Here is an 18,869-nt window from a genome sequence, read left to right as displayed (position 1 = left end):
TTTCAAACCATCTGTCTACCCTGGCCAGAATATGTACATTACTCCTTTGTCCTCTCCAACCGCATCATCTGAAAACCATCCAACCCATGTTCATGTCTGGAATTGTGTTTTTCTTGACCATTAGTGTTGCTTTGGGGCAATGTTTTGTTTTGTATCTCCAGCTCTGCTAGCACATCACGTCATGACATAACTTAGTTTGTTCACAAGCAAGGATGCCTTTAAAGAAGCGCTCCAACGAGTGATCATGCAGAGTCCTACACATGTCTTCTATGGCTTGAGATGAGCTTTGCAGAGGCTGAGAAAATAAACACAGATGATGTCATCAGGATTATCTCAGCTTGGGCTTGAGAAGCCTTATTCACCAGCTGCTGATGTGGAATTTGAAAGACATTTTTGCATTTACCAGGAAAGCAAAGTCAAAGAAATACAAACATGTTCTGGCTGCATTTTGGGAAATGTAGAATCCAGCATTGTCAACCTTGACCCAGTCAGGATATCTCAGCCTCTGCTGCATCAATTATGACCTTTTTTTTTTTTTTTTTTACATCTGTCTCTTGCAATTCTCCTGTCTTTTTGGATGTACAATGCTAAAATGTTGGAGTACTAAACCACAGGTACCCTATGGAGTGTGATATTGTTGACATATCATGTTTCGTATTATACACTGGGCAAATATAATAGCCTTTGAACATTTCCATAAACCTAAACATTTTTAAGAAAACACATTGTAGGTCTGGCTTTGGGCAGATTTTTCACTTTTATTGGGACATAGTGGAGGTAGAAAATATGGTGAACACAAGTAGAAAGCTAGTACAAACGATCCCAAACACAATTTAAAACACATGCAAAAACATTTGAATACATCTGATAATTATGCAAATTAAAGGCTTACTTTTTGAATTTGGTATAGCAGCCAATAGAACCCCCAAATCCCCCAAATTTCTGCTAGACTGTACATAACAATCACTCTGCCAAAACACTCAATATAGAGACATAGAAAAACAAGCAGCAATCAAAGAGCAGGGGCAGTTAATAGATATTAGAAACACAGGCTGATAGTTGTTGCATTTATTTGCTTACATTTATTCACCATGCTGATAATTTTAAGAGGAAAAATGGCTGTTTTCATCAGTTTCAGTAATTGCTTTTGTTGTAGCAGTATTGCTTTGGGTGGGAGATGTATGCACTCACATCTCCCACCCAGTGCAATAATGCCATAACACCTGTAATGAGATGCAACCACACCTACAGATGAAACCACCAACATTACATCTCATACTCATCACATTTACTCACTGTCATTTTGACATTTTCATCTTTATCAGGATCTTGTCTTAACTGTAAGTAGAAAATCTTAGAAAACATCATATGCCTAAGATTTTTTTTAAGAATTTCGTCACCAGGAGCAACTCTTTGTACTAGGAAGCTTTATGAATACAGCTCCAGGAATTCACCTTACATACACCACTGCCAACCACGCCCCTCGCCCAGCCATATACTAGGTCTCTACCTCGTCTTGCTCTACCAACTCTTCATCAGTTCACCAGCAAACTGAGAGGACATTTGAGGATTCAAGGGTGTTATTGGTTGCTATAACAACATTTGTACATGTATCTTCAGTTTAAACAAATTCAAGGTGGATTATATATTCAACATTCATCATAGATTAAGTATGACCTTCTAAAAAATGATACAGATAAATTTTTACAATGTTTTCAGAAATCGACCAGAGAATAACATTCGTGCCCTTCAAAACTGAATTAACATTATACATGTGTCTGAAACCCACTCTTGGAACAAACCTCTTTAATCAGGAAAGGAAAGGAAAGCAAAGAGAAAGGGGCTAAACCTCAGTATCCTGCTAATCCATAATCCCTTTCTCCATTCCCAACTCATATTTCACTTTAGACATTGGAACAATCACAGGTTCTAGGCTGCTGTCTCAGTGGCACTTGGATCCAAATGGGCGTCATCCTCTGTCATCAGAGGACTGTCCAACCTATTGGACCACAAGAAAGGAGGGGAAAAAGAGTTTTAGTGCATTAGTGGATTATGTGGGGTAGCAGGCAGAGAAGCTCACATAACAGCAGGTGTGGAGACGTAGCGTAGGAGGGCTAATCCAATCTGGATTATGCCAAGTGATTTCTCTAGAGGCAGAAGGTGAGCTGGTAACATACAACTGGGCAATCTGGCTGTAGGTTTGAATTAGAGTTAAACTGTTTGAAAAACATTTTACTGCAGGTGTCCAACACTTTGTGATAAAAGCACACTGACTAAATCCCTACTGTTAATCTCTTCACAGGTAAAGATCTATAATGATGATCATAGACAATTTTGAACTGTGTTAAAAACAAAAGAAGTAAAAACAAAAGGTTACAAAGCAGGTTTCTGACTTATCACTACACAAGGGTGGATTAACCTGACCTCTGTGAATTGTATATGAATCCTTGCCTCCAAATTCCCAGTAAACACAGAGACAGTGACTATTCATGGCATGAATACAGGTCTAGCCTCAGACGTTCTTGGAAGTTTAATTAGGAATATGAATCAAGTTAGCACAATATAAAACAAAATGTGAGATTTTCGCACTTGGCCCCTTGACAAAACATGGCCAAAATGTGAGAAAAGTATCACAGGTTAACAACAACAATGTTATGAAGATGCATTTATAGGACGTGTAGAATCCATTCCTTTAGGAGTTTGAGTCATATTCTGGATTAAAGTCGGGATAACTTGGCCTCGTCTGTATTTTGGGCATATTTTTAAACTCCTACCTCGGTGTTACACATTGAAAAAAAATAATAACTGAACTTGCATTAATGTATTAAACATTGCATTAAACATGGGACTTTGTGGCCCTGGTCATACAAAAACCTACCTTTCACTGAATTGTCTAAATCTATCTATGGTTCTCCCTGTCTTGATATAGTTTGATTTTCTCTACCATCAACCTTAAGTTGTTGGCTAAAGATATTTATGAGCCTTCTGAAAGAGTGGCACTTGGGTGGTTAGGTCTGCTGGGAATACAGATGGTCAGATGTGCTGATGTCATTCACAGTAAGGCAGACAGCTGATTGAGTCAGGAACCATCTGTGTGGATTCAAAGTAAACAATGACTAAAGGTCAAACTAACCTCTGTGGGTCTTTTAGTTACACTATAATACCCTAATCACAAGGATCTAACCCTTCCTCTGCTTCCACTTAACAATATTGAGAAATTCCATGACCATGATAAATGACCAGCAAGGTTGATCTGGACCCACAACTTTGTGATATTACTTACCCATATTTTGTGGTAGCATGCTCACTCCCCTTGGCCTTGCTAGACACCGAACTGCCATCTTTGGAAAACTCTGAATGAGTAGTCAAACTAGGCCTCTGTTCTGACTGGACACGGCGGGTTGAGCTGTCTTTCTTTCTCATGGGTAGTCTGCCTCGGGAGGCCTCTCCCCATGGTCTGGGAAGTATAGAACTTCCAGTGGCAATGCAGGTCTGAGAGTTTTGTGTTTCATTTAGGCAGAAGACGGAACGGGCATCATTAAAAGACACAGATGGAATGATCTCCTCAGTGTTCTTATCTGTGGCACGTGTCACCGTTCTTGGAGAACCTGGGCGAGATGAGGGCCTAGAGATGGTCTGAGGTCTGACCACAGGAGGACTTGGAAATCTGTGGCACACAGAGGGACAAGATGGTGGTAGGCGGACTCTAGAGACAGGGGGTGCTGTCACAGGCAGACTGGATGAGGACATCTCACCCTCATGAAATTCATTGTTTTCACATCTCGGGCCCATTCTGGCTTGAAAGGATGAAGGTCCTCTGCTGCTTAGTTCTGCAATATTTCTCTTGTCTGGAGATCCTGCTGCATTGCGTAGATGAATGATCTTACGTGCCTGTTGGTAGAGACAGTTAGCCTTCTCCATTTCTGGATCCTGATCAGTATCTGGTTGCTGTTCTGTATCTTTCGTCCCCACAACGGCATCCTGTCTGACAGGATGGGCAGGCAAGATACTAATCGATCTTGGCCTCACAATCGCACGGCTTGGTAGCACTTCCACATTCTGCACGGATGCCTTCAGACGCTGGGTAACTCCTGTGTTTTGAATTATCATTGGGAGACTTCGAACTGAATCTTTCTGTGACCTTTCCTCATTTCCTGGTATGCCGTCAGTACTCTGGAATGAATTGTCCATCAGAACCTCTGGGGGTGGAGGTGGTAGGTTGTCTACATCCAAGTCATCTCTGCCATCGGCCCAGCTGTTGTTGTTATGGTTGCCATTGGTGACTATACCCCGCTCATTACCATTTACTGTGTCAGATGCCAGAAAGATCCCACTTTTCCTGAGCCTCCTGATATAAGGTGGAATATTAGCAAGCCTCTGCCCTGGTCTACCATCCAGCCCTTGGCTAAAGGTGTTTATCAGCCTTCTGACAGATTGTCGCTTGGGTGGTTGAGGTGCTAAAATTGGAAAGGAACAAGGTGATTGATTTCCTCTGAATTGTGCACCAGCTGATCCACTTAATGAATGCCGTCTTAGTCCAGCTCTGTATATTTTACAATGAGGCCCTGCTAACTCTTTGTATCCTTGGATTTCAGCCATCTTTTTCATTCGCTGATCCAAGTCCCTCTGGCTATTTTGTAGCTCCATCATTATGTTTTCAGATCTGGTGGATGAGGAGTTTTCCAGTTTGGTTGAAGTGAAAACAGTCAGGGGTTGTTCGACTGCTGGCTGCTGACCCTGCATGTAATTTGCACGCATGTAGAGAAGAGGTTGACTGGGATCCGGTGGGGAAGAGTTTGACCTCTTCCTTTCAGGCCTATCACATTCATCATCCACATACATTTCGTCATCATCATCGTCTTCCTCCTCATCCTCTTCATCATCTTCATTATGGCCTACCAGGTTGGGTACATTAATGGGCTGAGTATCAAATGCACCACGAATGTTGATTCCAGACCCACAGCTTCCAGATCCAGCACTCCCTCGGTGGTGGCGGTGCCTCTCAGACCCTGTCAGACTTTCGTTTTCTCCCCCAATTCCACTGTCCTCACTGTGCAGTGCTGAATCCTCTGGGTTAGATTTTCTCATGGTAGCTCCCTCTACCCGCGCCAGCACCTGAGCCATCCTCCGTTCTGCTGCCTGCTTGGCCTGCAGCTTCTCAACCAGTAGTTTAGAAAGGGAAGAAAAATACTCCAATGCCTCCTCAAGCGTGGTGTCACCCAGTGCATGGACCGAGCCCCCCACAATCCTCATTTTCTCTGTCGAATGCTGGAGCAGTTGCTGTAACAGATCTTGAGGTGGATCAGGAGGGCTGGCTGTAGCAGTGCTAGGTTTAGCTTGCATAACGGCTGGGGTCATCATCCCAGATGGCAAAGCCATGTAGTCTCCATGCTCTTTCAACATCAGCTCCCCTTCCTCAGCCATCTCCTCTAGACCCTGGTTGATCTCCTCAAAGCGCAACACCAAAGCAGACATCATGGGCTGAAGGGACAACTGTGTCTGGGCGGCCTGGTCCAGCAGGCCCAACAGGGTCTCATATTTGGAGATGTTTGGATTCAGAAATGCATAGGCTGCCTGGTGAGCCCTGACCATGTGCGGTGGGAAGTCCACCTTTGCTTGGAGAATAGAAGGCTTCTGCTTTTGAGAAGACCTCCTCTGGCCTTTATTTTTCTTTCTTTTCTCTGTTTTTTTAATCTTAACTGTTTGTACAGCGTCATCAACTACCTCTTCGGGCATCACATTCACCTCTGTTTCTTTAATGTCCTCGTTTCTTGCATTTTCAGCAGCTGTTGTGTCGGAGGTCTCTTTCCTGGGATGTTCTTCAGTGGTTAGTGGAAGTTCATTTTCTTTCTCATAGGTTTGCAAACAGTCGCTTTCCTCCTCTACAGGTTTAGAATTGACATCATCCTGTAGTGTTTCAGCCAGCAGATTCTTTTGAGGTCCAGTGCCTTCATGCTTTGAAAATAACTTACCCTTTGATGGAGAGCAGCCCATTTTTGCATTCAAACAGTATTCGAGAAATTCAAAAATAACTTTTGCTAAATAAAATTAATCAGGAGGGAAAGATGAAGGAAAAATATAAATCCATCGGTATGGTCTTCTAGAATCCTCCAGCTATAGCTCTGACAGTCCAGCCTCCACATACTAGTTGTCATGTATTGCTTCAGTCATTTTATGCTTCCTCCTCAGAATTTTGTGATCAGACTGTGAAGTAAAAACAAGTGCAACCTGTTGAGTGAACTGACTACTGACCAGGGCCTGCGAGGGTAAGGAGCTGAGAGGATAAGAAGGATTGAGGAGTTTCTTCCCTCTCTCTCCTTCAGCATGCACAGATGGTCGTGTTAAGTGCATCAACACACACACACACACACACACAGGCATTTATATATAAGACTTTAAGCTCATCAGTTTAATCAGAGCCGAGTTTGTCAGGTGGTGTTTTTAGCCTCATTGACTCTGCTGTTAACATGTTCTGTTGAGTTCACTTAAGAGAACAACAACTCTGTTTTTTGAATACTGTAGCCAGAAATGCCCAGATTCACTTGATGTAGATAATATTTTACTGTAAATAAAGAAGTATATATTTTAGAGCTCTCTCACACGCACACACACTGACATGCACACATGCATGTACACACACGTACACACACACACACACACATACACACACACACACTCAGCTGTGACGTTTCAGTTTTAAGGTTTTCTGAAAAAATGAAGATAGGAACTGTAGTAAGATAGTGATCTCTTCTGGTGCCTGGTAGTGTGAATTCCTGTCACGCAGGATACTTCAGGTTTTGCTGGCATACGATCATGTCACAATGACAGTTTGGCACTCTTGACTTAAAACGGGAAATCTCTTGGACCAAAAATAACCATCGCCCTTCACTCAGCTAAACTACCCCTTCGAAACGAGACTAGACTCAACTTCATCATCAATAGAAACATTTTTCTCACCTGCCATTTATCCAGCCCTTAAAATAAACTGCACCTCCTCGCAGACCAGTTGGTTTTCACAATAATGTCATGACAGACTTAACAATATCTATTTGTATTTGCATTTTCCTTTTTATTTCATTTTGTAAAAATGTATGTTTTTGATTAAACATATGGCATGACTTTGGCTTCATTAATGGTTAATAAATAATTTACTAATGCATTATAGATGTGATATTGCAACTTCACTTTTGCAATGTGAAGTTGAGAAAAATATTTTTGGCTGCTGAGTCATAAATTACATCATTAATAAACTGTCATGAGTTTATTACTTTTTAATAGGCCAACAGCAAAAGTTCCCTGGATATAGAGTTATTGATAAGTCATTTATAAAGGGTTCTGACTATAATCAATATCTGCAGTAGTAAATGTTGATGAATGAGTTTTGGTCTGGATACTGACGCACCTTAGCTCATCTTAGTTTACCAAAGCATTACACTTTGACAACATTTCTGTTTGATAGCATGACCATGATTGTCCCCAAACCTTGCCATGATATGAAGGCCTCCTAACCTTAATGAAGTATAATTTTAGCTCCAACCATGATCGTTCCACAAACATTCCACATTACCAAGTTGTTTTTGTGCATAAATCCAACCAAAACCTTAAGTTTAGTGTTGTCACATCATAAAACAGATTTATTTCAACTGTTATTTGTAACGGTTTTGGAAGGCACAGACAAGTGACATCATCCTGCAGAACAGTAGTACATTATTAAGATCTGTAGTCTTAACCCATCTCTTCATCCTCTCTAAAATGTCTCATTGTTGAATCTGTGACACAAACATGCTCCCGGGAAAACAAATGCTAGATTGCATTTGAATAAGTGACTTAGAGGTTCCCCGTGGAGTTTTTGACCTCCAGTAGCAATATGGAACTGATGATCTATGAGTGGGTCCCTGTTTAGTTTGTTGCTGCCTACATGCACATGTGCACATGGGTGACACATTCCTGCCAATGGTTTCACGCTATTGCACTGGTCTACAGGTGGTGGTAACTTGCCAATAATGAACCAACAAAGACAGGGAAGGAGAATAGCTTTCCCATTTATTAAACATTAATGTAAACAATGTTGGATTTGTAATACCGTTGGAGACACACACCTTTGTTTTCTTTAGAAGGAAACTCCACAGGGCCCCTTTAATTTTGAAAACAATATTATTCCAATCCAGCAGGTGTGTGGGGTGTGAATACAGATAACCAGGATGTAAAGAAAAACAGGATCAGGATCTCTAACAACTCACAAGGTGCTTTTAGATGGAGTCCACATTTAAAAAAAGAAAAGAGAAAATCATATTGGGGTTTTCTAACAGTTTACAGACCACCGTTTTCTAAAGGCAAGTCATCTTATTGAATCTTAGCAAAGTGGTTAAAGGGGGACTATAAAAACAGTGTGTTTTTGAGATGACTAGGTCTTATCTTTTTGACTTTACGGCTTTCAAGCAGGAGGTGTCACAAAAGTTACCAAAGTAAACAAGTAATAATGACAACAGACAGCAGAATTCTACAAACCCAGTGAGGCCTTCTTGATTTGTATCACCCTGGTGGACCTGACTGCCTGTCCAATAAGTTACTTTATATCTGTTAGTGTGATACTGTGTATATTTGTGTATGAGTCATTTACTGTCTGATATGTCATATGCAAAACATGAATGCCACAGATCCCACCAATGACTCGCCCACAAGAAATTACTAGGTACAGTATTTCATATATTTTTCCTAATCGATTTACTGTTAAATTACATTTTCTGTAAATTATAGATATTACATTTGTTTTACTTCCCAACATGGAGGTCTTTCGACACCATGTCCTCATTGCCAAGGTGGTAGTCATGACTGAACATATAGTGTAGTCTAAGGTTGTGGTATTCTTGGCAATGGCTTTATTTTCACAGTTGTCAGGTGACCCAAAAAGCTATTTTTAGACCCTAAATGCGACTCTGTAAATGTTAGACAGACCTTTGCTGAAAACAAACTGGCTAACCGACTCTTCCCTTGATTAACAAAGTTTAAACTGCACTCTCAGATAGGGGGTAATCTCATCATGACAGTATCCCAGAAGAGCCAAGTTACTTGTGTCAAAGCATCTGTGTAATCCTTGCTGCCGCCCACACCCAGGTGTACCACAGTGACAGGGCAAGCTGTTGACCAACAGAACAGAAGGAGCTAAAGCTGTTGGAGGTCTGATGTCTGCTTCATATGCTGTGTGTTTTTTTAATTGACTTAAGCAAATACAAATTTGAGGTACTTTTAATATATGCTCTTTTATACTTCCATTTCAATTCAAAGGGCAATATGGTACTCCATTACATTTTTCTGACAGTTACAGTTACTAATTGCTTTTATATGAGATTTTACATATAATCAGCTAAGAAAATATGGATTTGTTTTTAGTGATTAAGCTACACTACACACTAATAAAATCTAATTAATATAATGCAGTATAATATAGTTACTGTAGTCCTTACATCTTGGTATGCTTAATTAAGTATATTTATGTAATGTAATTGTGCAGTATGAAATGCAATGGTCGATAACATTTTTTGGAATAATGAATACAACACATACATATCCTTCACATGACACATACCACCACATACACATTTTATTGCACTTGAAGTTCAGCTCGTAGCCTGAAATGCAACATTTTTGTCAAACTTTGAATCTGAATAATTTCAATAATTGAATTTGCTGCATCCAGTAAAAAACCTCAAAGGCAATCTGTTTTTGTATTGGACGTGTGTTTAGCTGGCTGCATAGCTGCACACTGATGCACATAGTGAAGGCAGGTGATTTTCTATTAGTTTATTTATTTATTTCAGTGTAACACACAATCCAAGTGTTGTCACTGACTCTTAATCAAATGCACCACCTTAAAAAAGTGATCTGAGTGACATCAGGAAGGCTATCTGACAGATATATCTTAACACCTGCTTAAATATCTATCTGACAGCAGTTCAGACAACAGAAATGGGAAAATACGATCAGTAACAATAGCTGCATTGTGACTTCAACTGTTGACATAACAAAATAAGAAATAACAGACAGTTGGAAAGAACAGAACGTTAGCTTCCTACCACTGCTGTTACAAGGAAGTGTTCAGTCATTTCTGGTAAGGCTGATAATCATAAGTTTTTTAAAAACTCACATCTGGTGGAATGGTGGAAATATGGACTGGGAGGGAATGGGGGTGTAATGAGAGACTAAACTAGGTGAGTTCCACTGAATTCGGATCAGTGAGGACAAGCCATCAGTTGTGGTTGAGCATGGCCAGTGTGTCGGCAGGACAAGCAGCTTTAATGCCTTTGAGTTGGATCAGTCGTGATTGGCTGACACTTGCGTAATAGTTTCAGGTGGCTGTGCTATGCTATTCTCAGCTCATTCCCTTGCAGTTTTTTCCTTTCTGGCTTGCACAACAATAGTGGTGTTGTTGAGCCATCCCCTGAGGACAGATCATGTTTGCGATATCAGGAACTGTTTATTGGTGTGTGGAGGCAATTGTGTACAGAGAATGTGCAGCTCAAGAATAGATAATAACAAATGATAGAAGGCTCCATTTTGATTTACAATTTCCTCCATATGATTATTGATCAATAAATTGGTTGAATTCAACATTATTATATGTATTATCATTATTGTACATGTACATAGTCTACTTCTTATTTTGTATTTTGTATTGCCTTTGCTATTTGCTATTTTTATTGACGCTGTCTGTAACACCAATTTTCCCCAGCTGGGGATTAATAAAGTTGATCTATTCTTATTTTATTTAATTTTATTAATCTTCACTCAACTTCTGGTCTGTGCCAATCAACAACACATGCTTTGTTATGTATCTTGTATGATATGACAACACACAAGTTTTGGTATGAACTGAGGATAAATACATTGTGTAAATAGGATGTTTGAAGAATGTATTGTGTATATGGAAACTTCAAACAGCCTCAGGCACCACCCTGGATGATGGCTGATCGACAGGTATCTGAAAACGTTTGGTGAATAACGCATGTCTACTAGAGAAGAGCTTTGCAACATATTTTAATGTTAATGGCCAGGATATCATGTGAGACATTAGAAAGCTGGTTATTTATATTGCTTCACTATTCTAACATTATGCACGTTTATGATGGTCTGTATAGGAATGACTGCTACTCATTGCTCTCATTTCTGTACTGAATATAAGGTATTGTCTGATGCTGACTTGTGGTTATCCAGACCCTGTTTTGTCTATTCTTACATAAACAGCCTCCTTCACTCTTGTCAAACCGTCTGTCCTCCCTGATTGTTGTTGTCCTCATGTGAGTACGACGAAGACGGCTGAGTCTTTACCTGAGGAGTTGGCCCCTCTGTGTTGAGCGAGGCATCTGCTTAATGGTTGTTTAGTTTCCCAGTTTCACAAGTCTGCATACTTCCTACTGCATTGGACGACATACACTACATGGCTTTTCTTGTGTTGAGCGTGCTGTCTTTCAGGTGGAACAGTTTGTCTTAATGTGTTGCTGGGTTTGAGAAACACAGGGATGCAATGTTTTTGGAAAATCCTTTTCCTAGTTTCTAAGATACTCCAGACCAGAGATGGTGAAATCTCCACAGAAAGTTAGTGTTGTTGCATTTGTCCTTCTTTTACTGTATGTGCTAAATGATGATGATGTGAGAGGTTTTAGGTCTTGCAGCTGTTATGATGAGTATTCAGGTGGGATGAAACAGAAACTTCATGTATTACAAATCATCAGTTACACTGCATATAGTTCCAGTTTCATTTACTTTCACAAAGTAGTCTTGGACCAGACCTACTAGTCTATGTGTGTACATGGTTGGGGTTGGCATCTATATTTGTGATTTCTCATTTGATGTTAATCTAATTGAATCGTCTTAATCACATTCACGTATGTATTTTTTTATGAATATTTTATGTGACGACATGGAGGTAAACAAGCGGGAGCAGGCACTTGAGCACAAAACACTCAGGAGTCAGGAAGGCAGGCGAGCAGACAAGAAAAAGGTGTCTAAGAAAGATACCTAGGCTTGGTCGAGGTCTGGTAGCTACCATATGGAGAAAGTGATGATCAGATGAATACTGAGGAGCCAGTGCTTATAAACTGTTGCAGCAGGTGGTGCTTTGCCTGACAGCGCACAGCTGCGCTCAGGTGAGGAGGCCGGGCCCCACCTGTAGCCACACCCTGCAGGGAAACACACACACTTGACAGACAGGGAAGAGACAGACAGGAGACAGAAGGGAAGGGAAAACACACAGGACACAGGAGGGACAAAAAGGAGGGAAAACTGTAGACAACCACATGTATACAGCTGCCAATTTATTAGGTATACCGGGCTAAAAGCAATGTAGTCTAACAGTCCCGCAGTAAGTCCTCCCTTCATGGTTATAATGTCCAGTTTTTGTTGATTATTATACCTGATTATTTTGGAGGATATGGAGAGCTGTTTCTGACAATTATATACTTTGCTGCTTTTTGGATCCTTAGTAGATCACTGGCTTGCGAGGTCATCATCGTCAGTCTCCCATGGATTCACCTCAGCTCTTTAACAGAAAAAAAAATTATTTACCTATCTGCAGTTATACTTTCTTACGACTATGACCATCCACATTTTATACTTCTGATTTTATCACCTGTCACTGATGACCAAACCATGTGTATAATGACTGAATTAACGAGGGAACAACCTTGCTAGATACGAGCTAGTCATGTTATCTAGTTGAGCTATAGCTAAAATTCATTGTAATCAGGTGTGCTGATACGGTCTCACTTAGAATTGTTAACTAGATGTAAATGTAGGTCAACTGACATCTGGTTATGGTGGCTAGTGAAGTGTTGGTCACATTAGCTAACTGGATTTAGAATCTGACTAATTATTATCTTATAATAAACACTAGCTAAAGCTGGCTACGTAAAACACAATTACTGACCAGATTCATGAGAGGTCAGCTAATGCTTTAACATGTGAAAAAGTGAGGTCATTTTATCAACTTACCAGCAAGTGTGCCTGGTAAACACTAACAATGAATGGGGTTCATTTAGAGCTGGAACTACTCAATGATGGAACCGTCTGGAACAACTCAGTCTTTGGAATTGCCACTTCTGTATCTCCAACAGAAGTCTTTTGGAGTGTTGCATCTCTCTTTTTCAATGTCACTGGGTTAGATCACATTCAAACTGACTGTAGATCTGCTTTAAAAACACATTGCTCACACTCTTTTGAATGAGACCAGTTTGTGGCACTGCAAGGGTGCACAGTGTGGTCCCGCACATTAAAAACAGTGCAGATGACGCAAACAATCAAACAACAACAACCAAAGATATTTTTTAATACCAGATATAGTTGTATACAATAACACCATTTTCATCAGGAAGCAAATTTTAACTTTACATGGATTTTGAACACAAATGACTGGTATATACTGATACTATATACACATTCAAGACTCAAGATTCAAGATTTCCTTTATTGTCATTGAGCATGGACATGTCAATGAAATTTGCATTGCAACCCCCCTGTTAGAAACAAGATAATAAGAAAGATGAGAAAGATGATAAAATAAAATCAAGATAATATATATATACATATATAAAAGAATCAGTTTTAATCAGTTTTAGAAGGATATACTTCTTCGTCTCCTCATTTTTGTTCCTAGCCTGTTAAAGAGAGGATCAACATGCATCTTCTCACTGGACATCGGCACTATGACCAGCGATGAATCAGTCGGGCTGACCTCGCTGAGTGTCCCTGAGCTCCTCAATATAGTTGATGTACTTGATACGGAAAACCTGTCGCTCCTTTGTGTGGTTGTATTTATTCCATGGATATCGATATCTCTCGCTGTCGATGAATCAACATTTGGACTGGAGATGAGTCTCCATCTCCTCAGAATCCTCTCCAGTGTATCGGCCTTTGACCCCCAAAATGCTTCGTAGCACTTGGGTAAAAAATGGCAGAAAATGATGCCATAGCTGGATACTAGAATGGCCGAAGCCTGCACAGGAGTGCCTTTTTCATGGTTGGTGATATATACTGGGACAAAACACACCCATACAAATAAGTACATCAGCATGCTAAAAATGATGTAACCTGTTTCACTGAACTCCTGAGGAACCTTCCTGCTTTTGAAGGCCAAGAGGAAGCCAACCAGTGCTAGCAGAGCTATGTAGCTCAGCATAATGCCAAAACCTATGAATGTGGCACCTTCACTGCACTGGACTACTTTCTTCATGCTTTGTGGGGATGGCGGGGTGTCATCAATATCAGGAGAATCAAAGATCAGCCAGAGAAGACAGATGATCCCCTGGAGAGTAGTTATGACAACAACAATTACAGGGGGGTTGTAAAGTTTGTGTAGTCGCCTGCTTGTCATCTGACCGAAGGGAAGGAAAGCCAGGAACAAACGATAGGACTTGACTAGGATGCAGGACACACACAAGGTGAAGCCCATGGCATACATTAGCTGGCGGGCCCGGCAGAGGTGGACACTGGGCTTGCCCATGAAGCAAATCACACTTGTGAAGCTCACTGCCAGACCAGCCATCATCACACAGGACAATCTCACCTCAGCTCTTTTCATTGGCGGGGAATCTCTGTGCACCAAAAAGATAATGAAGATAACCAACAAGAGCAAATTGCCAAAGGCTGCAGCTGCCATCATGGCGATGGGATGAGGATCACTCCATTGCAGATAGGACTCCCATCTTGGCGTGCACTGATCCCAACCCTTGAGAGACCAGGTTCCATTGGGACACCTTTTGCAGACATGAAGATCTGTTAGAAAAGATGGTGAGGTTTATAGCAGATAAACAAGGCTTTGAAAAGAGATCTCATGTGGACAGCAGTATTCAGATGTATGCCTACTTTGTGGGCAGAGCCAAAATACCATCTGTAAGGACTCTTGTCTCTCTAGTTGGTTTGGATTTTGAGGCTAAAATTGAATATAAAATCAACATGTCAATCAGGCATACCCCAGGCATCTGAATAGGTACCCTCCGTACACAGGGTGCAGTTGTAACAGCAGGATACGTTCAAGATCTTCTTTACCGAGCCAGGGGGGCAGTGCTCTGAGCATCTAGACTGAGGGATCTGAGAGGCAAAGCAAGAGAACAACCTGTAACTGATCAGTCTGTAGAAAGATTCCCTGTAGATGTAAAAAACTGAAACATATTGTGGTTTTAGGTCATATTCAAAGATGTCAGAGCATCTAGACAGTGTTGTTAGCGTTCAACAACTACAGCTTTCCTGTGTCTTAACTATCTGCCTCAAAACCTCGTGTGAGCTGTAGTTGCTAAATTTAACAACAAATAATTGTTGCTTTATCAAATGATTCTGTGGTCCAGGGTAAGATATCTTCCTGTTTGTATTCTGGTAACGATACTGTTCCTGGATGATGTATTAAGGGTTCGTTATGCTTATACCAAATAAGGTCATAGAATATGTTGTCCCATCACAACTCATCTCGCTTCAAGAAGTCTATGTCTTTTGCACATCTATGTAGTCTGACTGTTATTAATCACACGAATGGGGAGAGGAGTGCAAAGTTTGGGACAGTCTCTTCTTGAAGGCATTCATGATATTCCACTTGTTTGTTCACATGACAAGTGACAGAAGTAGTTATTAGAAAAATAATTTAAATGAGGGAGATAAGAACCAGCCTGCATAAAGTGGGCATGATTGCAGGACTGTCTGTTTCACCATCAGAAGAGTGTATTGCATGACATGACAAGCGCTTAGTTTAAAGCACAAGGATTTTAATGCCTTTAGTGACCACCTGACCTCTTCTCTTCAGATACTGTCTTTGAGAGGACATAGATGGTAACTACACTCACCGTGAGTATGGTGTTGTCTTACCGTGGCATTGGTTGTTGAAAGCCAGGTGAAATTTTCCCCAACAAGTCCGATTTGTTCATCAAGGACATTGTAGTTCCCAATCTTTTTCAGTCTTCTGTGGTGTCCGTCCCTTTCCCACATGATCAGATCATAACCACTTATGAAATCACCATGTTCGTCAAAGAGGAAATTCTGGTTGTCAAGCTCGAAATTAACCTTCTTTAGTTCTTTGAGAAGCTGCAAAGCAAGGGAAAGAATGTAAATTATGACTGTCCTTTTACAGAGATGGTCACTGTAACTGATAATTTCCCAATTCAGGACAATTCTTGGAAACGAAACACACTTCACATTCTAAATCCCCAAAAATATAAGGAAGCTTTAAAACCTGAATCTGTTCTCAATTGAGGGTCAAGTCGACTCTCACCTTCCATGGTGGGAAGTTAACTTCTCCCAAGCATAAGGAATCGTTGCACTTCAGCAGCGTTTTGAGGGCATTTGCTATGGCCCTCACTGCTACTTTGGTAGGCAGGGCTTCACTTGTGTCCAGAGCCTTTACAAGATAGTCATCATTTTGTTCTTGGGGATCCTTGAAGTTGCATGCATTGTCAGATTTAATTTTCAGGAGGTCAGGTGTGGGACAATTGGATGGAGGCTTGTTTGAGAAACATTCTGATGTGCACTTGAATCTCAGGTTCTTGTATTCTTCAATGAAGTGGTTATATCCTCCTGGGGTTACTGTAAGATTCTTAAGATAATTATCAAATGATTCACTCTTGCCTGCAACAAAGGTAAAGCCCAAGATGTCCCCAACCTTGTTGATGCCATCCATTTGGGCAATCGACCTGCTCCTGGACCAGGCATCACTAGCAATCCAGGTCCTCAATGTGTTGGTCCTGATCATTTCCTTAAAGAGGACCTTCACCAGGTCTGCCTTGAGGATTAGCAGTACCACCTGGGCACTGGAGGAGCGGATCTGCTGAGCGACCTGCTCAACACGTTGCATGCTGAGTGAATGATCAAGGTAATGAGGCAACATCTCTTGATAGGCCAAGCACACACTATTTGCCTCAGCGTCTCTGAGAAAGCTCTGGAAAGCCGACCTGCCATATTCATCATCCCCATAAACAACCCCGACCCAGTTCCAGTCATAGTGATGCATAATTTTGGCCACGGCTTTGGTCTGATGCTTATCACTGGGAATAGTGCGCATAAAAGATGGGTAGCGCAGCTTATCACTCAGTTCTGGTGAAGATGATGTGCTGCTCAGCTGATAATGAGATAAAATTATACAAAAAGAATTTTAAATACACACAACAACTTAAATATGTATTGGAAGCATTATTTCAATTTGACAATTACAGACTGTAAATATACACTCCTAAAATGTGTTATAGCACCCAGAAGTTTTCACCCAGCAGAACATATTTTGAATTTCAAGAATCAAAATTAAGGAGTGCTTCAAATCTTAGTGCATTTAGTAAGCAAAAAATGATGAAGTACGTGGCAGTAAAATGTATTTGCTGATCAGAATTTGTGACTTACCAGAGGGACCATGTACACGTTCAGCAGTCTGGCCACAGCAACGGACACCTCAGAGTACATTGCTCCTAAAATAATCTTGACTCTGGGCCTGAAGTCAATATTGTCGCACTTCACATTTAGAGTCCGGTTGACTGCAAGCATGTGCTCCACATTCTGCAATGCTTTGCTTGCATATGAGCATGTGTCACACATCAAATATCCAAGACGGACTCCTGGAAGGAAGCCAGCTGCATTTATCTCCTCAATTTCATGGATTGCAGCCAAGGATATCATAAATGACTCTAGATCAAAACTGAAAATTGACAGTTTAAAAACACATGACATCATCTGTATTTGAGTAACTGACAAAAAAACACAATACACACATTTTTCTACATGTAAAACAGTTTGGTTAGAGGTGTTTTAGTTCATAGACAAAGTCTTCAAAAGACCATTATATTTAAAAGCAGAACACATAATGCTGTTCCAACTGAACTTGCTGAGCATAAGAAATATTTCCTGAGAATCTTCAGGATCACAGCACTGAAGACAGATGGAAAACAACCACACCTTCGAACTTACTCAGCTGGAAAAGTACAATTTATGAAGTACATTTTTAGAAACTTACTAAATGTGGTATTTGGTTGATGCAGTTTTACCCTTTTAGACCCTCTGAAAACAGTAATTTCAATAAACTGATGACATTATTGTATAAGGAAAATAAGAACATTCTTATTACAAAAACAAAAAAACACTACAACCTGAATACTTAAACTGAAAGATATACTTCAAATATATACTATATATGATGCTACTATATATATATACTTCCTGACACATATGAATACCATCTTATTGAGTAAACATCTCTGTTCTTATACTCACTCTGAGCAGTGGAAGCTTTCAGGTCTAATCCGGTCATTAAGAGCCTCCACTTTACGATGACATGGCAACAGTATACCTACCACAACATCCCCAGGACCTTGGGCCCCGCAAATGGACTGACCAGAGTCACATACATCCACACGGGCCGGGATGCTAGTCAGCATTATCAGAGCCGAGAGGAGGCTGCAAAGCAGGTCCTTCTGCATCTTGAATGGTGCAGATGGAAAACCACTTCGAGGATGTGTAGGAACACTTTTATCTCTCATGCGGAATTTGGGAGGTGCTAGACACAGTGCATGCAAGAAACCTGTTTTAAAGCGGAACTGAAAAGAAAATTTAATTCATCAAATGTCATCCTCCAAGCAGTTTCCACAGTGACAGGTGCTGGCGCAAGAAAGTAAATATCAAAGAATATCTTGAATTAACACAATAGCTGCATAAAATAATGAAGAATACTGAATACTGTTCAGAACCTTTAGTGGTCCTTGAGAGTGGGTGTCAGTGAATAAATGAATGAATCAACTAATCAGCCAAGAAATACTGGTTATTTATTTGCCCCTTGGTATCATAATTACAGTAGAATGCCTCTAAGTACTGTCTATGCTTTTTGAACTGGTATGCTCTTTGATTGCTGTGAC

At 40.6% G+C, this 18,869-nt stretch overlaps 2 protein-coding genes across 2 annotated transcripts; both read right to left on the bottom strand.

Moving 5' to 3' along the window:
• Positions 1-750: 750 nt before the first annotated feature.
• Positions 751-6,149, bottom strand: LOC121622100. Its single transcript, XM_041958939.1, has 2 exons — positions 3,284-6,149; positions 751-1,999 (listed from the first exon to the last, which is right to left on the bottom strand). Exons 1-2 carry the CDS (start codon positions 5,992-5,994, stop codon positions 1,930-1,932), a joined length of 2,781 nt encoding a protein of 926 aa, XP_041814873.1. The 5' UTR covers positions 5,995-6,149; the 3' UTR covers positions 751-1,929.
• Positions 6,150-13,305: 7,156 nt separating this feature from the next.
• On the bottom strand, positions 13,306-18,471 carry LOC121622481 (G-protein coupled receptor family C group 6 member A). Its single transcript, XM_041959456.1, has 6 exons — positions 18,232-18,471; positions 17,368-17,659; positions 16,250-17,092; positions 15,847-16,062; positions 14,964-15,081; positions 13,306-14,766 (listed from the first exon to the last, which is right to left on the bottom strand). Exons 1-6 carry the CDS (start codon positions 18,435-18,437, stop codon positions 13,607-13,609), a joined length of 2,835 nt encoding a protein of 944 aa, XP_041815390.1. The 5' UTR covers positions 18,438-18,471; the 3' UTR covers positions 13,306-13,606.
• Between the last annotated feature and the right edge of the window lie 398 nt (positions 18,472-18,869).

Source organism: Chelmon rostratus, chromosome 18, assembly GCF_017976325.1.
Source record: "Chelmon rostratus isolate fCheRos1 chromosome 18, fCheRos1.pri, whole genome shotgun sequence".
NCBI classification, from domain to species: Eukaryota; Metazoa; Chordata; class Actinopteri; order Chaetodontiformes; family Chaetodontidae; genus Chelmon; species Chelmon rostratus.
This window is presented reverse-complemented; position numbering and strand designations above follow the sequence as displayed.